The sequence below is a fragment of the Emys orbicularis genome, chromosome 10, assembly GCF_028017835.1.
Source record: "Emys orbicularis isolate rEmyOrb1 chromosome 10, rEmyOrb1.hap1, whole genome shotgun sequence".
NCBI lineage: Eukaryota > Metazoa > Chordata > Testudines > Emydidae > Emys > Emys orbicularis.
In genome coordinates, this window is record NC_088692.1 from 34,289,678 (window position 1) to 34,293,944 (window position 4,267).

The following is a 4,267-nucleotide window of genomic DNA, read 5'->3' on the forward strand; positions in this document are numbered from 1 at the left end:
AAGACACACTAGTCTGCTGCAACACAGACTCAGGTCTGAACCATGCCCCCAAAGTTGCAGGCTTTAACCGAAAACCACTCAGCAGGTTACCTATCTCCACTACACAGACACCTAGTTCCCAATGGGATCCAAACCCCAAATAAATCAGTTTTACTCTGTATAAAGCTTATACAGGGTAAACTCATAAATTGTCCACCCTCTGTAACACTGATAGAGAGATATGCACAGCTATTTGGTCTCCTATAAGCTTTGTAACGATACCTTACAACAGACCTTTTGCGTAAAGCATATTCCAGTTACATTATAGTCACACTCATAAGCATATTTCCATAAACATATGGAGTGCAACGTCACAGTCACTACTAACCTGCAAGCAGGACAGGAAAACTCCTGAGAATTTAAAGTGATAGGTTATAATTTTAACACAATTTTCAATACACCACACAATCTGTCAGAAAAAGGCAGAATGATCCATTCTGAAGCTGAAACTAGACAAATTCAGACTAGAAATAGGGTACACATTTTTAACAGAGAGATTAACTATTGGCATAATTACCTAGGGACATGGTGGATTCTTTCTAAAACATCAGCCCTAGCTCAAATACAAGTTATAGGTTTGATGCAAAGATTACTAGTTGAGGTTCTTTGGCCTGTATTATGCAAGAAGTCAGACTTAGATGATTATAATGCCCCTTCAGGCCTTGATTTATTAATATATGAAAACTACAGTCTAGTGGTTAGAGATAGCCAAGCACAGTTTTGGCACGCTCGTTCTGAGAGGCATTGTGGCAAAATGGAAATATTTGGGTCTGTCATAACAGAGACCTGGTTTTTATTCCCATCTCTGCCTGAAGTGACATTGTGCAAGCTCTCAGTTATCATCACAATGAAACAGATACATAATAGTTGCCTCTCCTCAAAACAGTTGTGAAATATGCAGATATATTAACAGAACAGCTGGGACTAGAACTCATGGTTTCCTAGCTTATAGCACATTCCATATAGGAGAAAGTCACTCCCATTCATATAGTATTTTACTCATAATGTGGGCAGGTGTGGCAGAACTAAAAGGGGACCTTTAAATCACCACCGGAGCCCCATGGTAGCTGTAGCTGTGGCAGCGGCTGGGAGCCCCGGGGCTCTGGCAGCAATTTAAAGGGCCAGGGGCTCCGGCCGCTGCTGGGAGCTCAGGGCCCTTTTAAATTGCCCGCCTGGGGAAGCTGCCCCCTGCCAGTACGGTCGGCTGTGTACCGGCTCTTGCCGGTACGCCATACCGTTCTGGACCAGTTTACTTTCACCTCTGAAGGCAATACTTATATACTGTCTAAATAAAATAACAGGAGTACTTGTGGCACCTTAGAGACTAACAAATTTATTAGAGCATAAGCTTTCGTGGGTATACTGTCTGTCATTGACAGTACGGCAGCATTTATTGGGAGGAAATCTGAGCATCTGTGTACAGGAATAGCACCCGCTTCCACCAAAACTGAAAATCAATCAATAATTTGGAAATAGTCTTGGAATACTGGCTGTACATATTGGGTTCCGGGAAGTGGGCGGGCGCTCCTGCCTGGGAAGAGTTAAAGCCAGCCCTGCAGAGGTCTGGGGCTGTGGAAGGAAAGACGTGGGCTGATTGGGGGAAGCAGCTGCAGCTGGGCCACGCCCCAATCAGAGCCCAGCTGGCCCTATAAAGGACTGAGCCAGGAGCAAGAAGTCACTTTCTCTCTCTCTCTCTCTGTTCAGAGAGAGAAGGGCCTGGCTGCAGGGAGCTAGAGACAGGGTACCTGAGTGGAGCAGGGCTGGGGAAAGGCAGAGGAGCTGGGGAGCTCCAGGCTGGAAAGCCCCAGGCTGTAGCCTAGCATTGGGCCTATAGGTACTGGGGATTGCAGAGGGCAGCCCAGGGGTAGGCAAAGGCAGCAGGTCCAAACCCAACCTTGCCTGTGATGAGTGGCTGATACTGCAGTCTGCCCCAGGGAGTGGGGCTAGATGGTGACTGGCAGTAGCCTTACACTGAGGCGAGGTGGAGTTAGTGGGTGGGGGGGTTCCCCTGGGAGGGGAGACCCAGTGTGCGTGGGTACTGCCAGGGGGCAGCACGCAGAGAAAGGGGCACCGGGGTCCTGGAAGGGACACAGGGCCAGTGACAAGGCGGATCACCGGCCTGCAGAGGGTGCTCCGGGCTGGAAATCGAGCTAATTCCCGGAAGAGACCAGCCGGAGGCGCCGCAAGGTGAATCCGCCCCCTTACATTGGCAAAGTTGAAATTTGTAACAGATGACCAAAAATCTGGGAATTCAAAGTCATTGAAACAAAAGGGATTGAGATCTTCATTTGATAAATCCTACCAAGATCCCAAGATCCTAAGGGGAACTGAGTCATCTATCTGCTATCCTGATCAGGAAAACTGAGAAGTGTGCTGCTGGCCTGGAGCTAAGATTCACGATATGACGGAGAGACTGCCAAGACTCATCAAGCCCTCGGATCGCTACCCCTTCCTGTTTCTCCACATGGGCACCAATGATACTGGGCCGAGTCCTTTCCCCTGGCACAGTCCTTGTTAGTTCCAGCCCTGGTTCTCATGGGGGACTTCTCTCCAACTATACCAACAGCTTCCCTTTTATCTCCAAATGCTCAATCCTCCCACTGCCCACAGCACCTCCCGGTCTCTGGCTCTGGCTCCCAGCATACATTCCTCTCCACACCTCAGGCCCCTACATGACTCTTCTCCCTGCACCAACATTTCCTCTTTGTTTAACTTGACCATCCTCAACAAGGCATTTTTCATTCTCTGTGAAAAGAGAAGAGCCTTATGGACTCAAAGCAAGAAACATGCCTGGCAACTATCTATTGGGAGACTCTGGAAGGATATCTGACATGAAGCTTTCAGCCCATTTTTAGGGTTTCCCTCCCATGTGGATTCTCTGATGTCGAATGAGGGCAGAGCTCACAGTGAAGCCCTTTCCACAGTCGGCACATTCATAGGGTCTCTCCCCAGTGTGGATTCTCTGATGCTGAATAAGGTGTGCGCTCTGACGGAAGCTTTCCCCACACTCGGTACACTCATAGGGTTTCTGTCCTGTGTGGATTCTCTGATGTCGAAGAAGGGCTGATCTCCAAAGGAAGCCTTTCCCACAGTTAGCACATTCGTAGGGCTTTTCCCCTGTGTGGACTCTCCGGTGCTGAATCAGGTGTGAGCTCACTGTGAAGCTTTTCCCACACTCAGCACATTCATAAGGTCTTTCCCCTGTGTGGAATCTCTGATGCTGAATGAGGGCAGAGCTCACACTGAAGCTCTTCCTACACTTGGAACACTCATAGGGTCTCTCACCCGTATGGATTCTCTGATGCTGAATAAGGTGTGAGCGCTGCCGGAAGCTTTCCCCACACTCGGCACATTCATACGGTTTCTCTCCAGTGTGCGTTCTCTGATGTTGAGTAAGAGCTGAGCTCACACTGAAGCTCTTCCCACAGTCACCACATTCGTAGGGTCTCTCACCCGTGTGGACTCTCTGGTGCAGGATAAGCTGTGAGTTCCCAATGAAGCTCTTGCCACACTCACCACATTTATAGGGTTTTTCTCCTGTGTGGATTATCTGATGCCGAATGAGTTTTGAACTCATACTGAAGCTTTTCCCACACTCGGTACATTCATAGGGTCTCTCCCCCGTGTGCTTTGTCTTATGCTGAATAAGATGTGAGCGCTGCCGGAAACTTTCCCCACACTCGGCACATCCAAAGGGTTTCTCTCCAGTGTGAATCCTTTGATGCTGTCTGAGGTTTGATCTCAGCCGGAAGCTCTTCCCACAGTCATCACATATTATTGGTTTCCCCATCTTGGGATTTCCAAGCTGGATAATGTCTGGTAGTTTCCTAAAACCTATTTCACATGCAGTTGATTGACCTCGTCTCTTCCCTGGAGGAGTTCTTTGATGCCTTTCTGATCTGTGCTGACCCTCACAGGCTTTATCTTGCTCAGGACTCTGGGAAATATTCCTTTGGGATGCTCCTGATAATGTGCCATGTGGTTCCATTGGCTCATGACTGTCCTGGTGCAGATTCTCCTTCCCATTCGCACTCACAATCCCATCACCTGTTAGAATAAAATGAGAATCTAGAGATGAGTCAGTGGAGAGAAAGGAAACCTTGGGAAAGGGAACAGAAAGGGAATATCATATTTCCATATGAACACATGGTACCTACTGTTTTTACAGGTAACCCATAAGATAGTAAGAGTGGTTCTGCTCTCAAGCCTACTGAAAAGAACCTTCTGA

General features: G+C 48.2%; 1 protein-coding gene across 1 annotated transcript; it reads right to left on the reverse strand.

Moving 5' to 3' along the window:
• Positions 1-2,890: 2,890 nt before the first annotated feature.
• Positions 2,891-3,829, reverse strand: LOC135884602 (zinc finger protein 436-like). Its single transcript, XM_065412029.1, has one exon. The coding sequence runs from the start codon at positions 3,827-3,829 to the stop codon at positions 2,891-2,893; it is 939 nt and encodes a 312-aa protein (XP_065268101.1).
• Between the last annotated feature and the right edge of the window lie 438 nt (positions 3,830-4,267).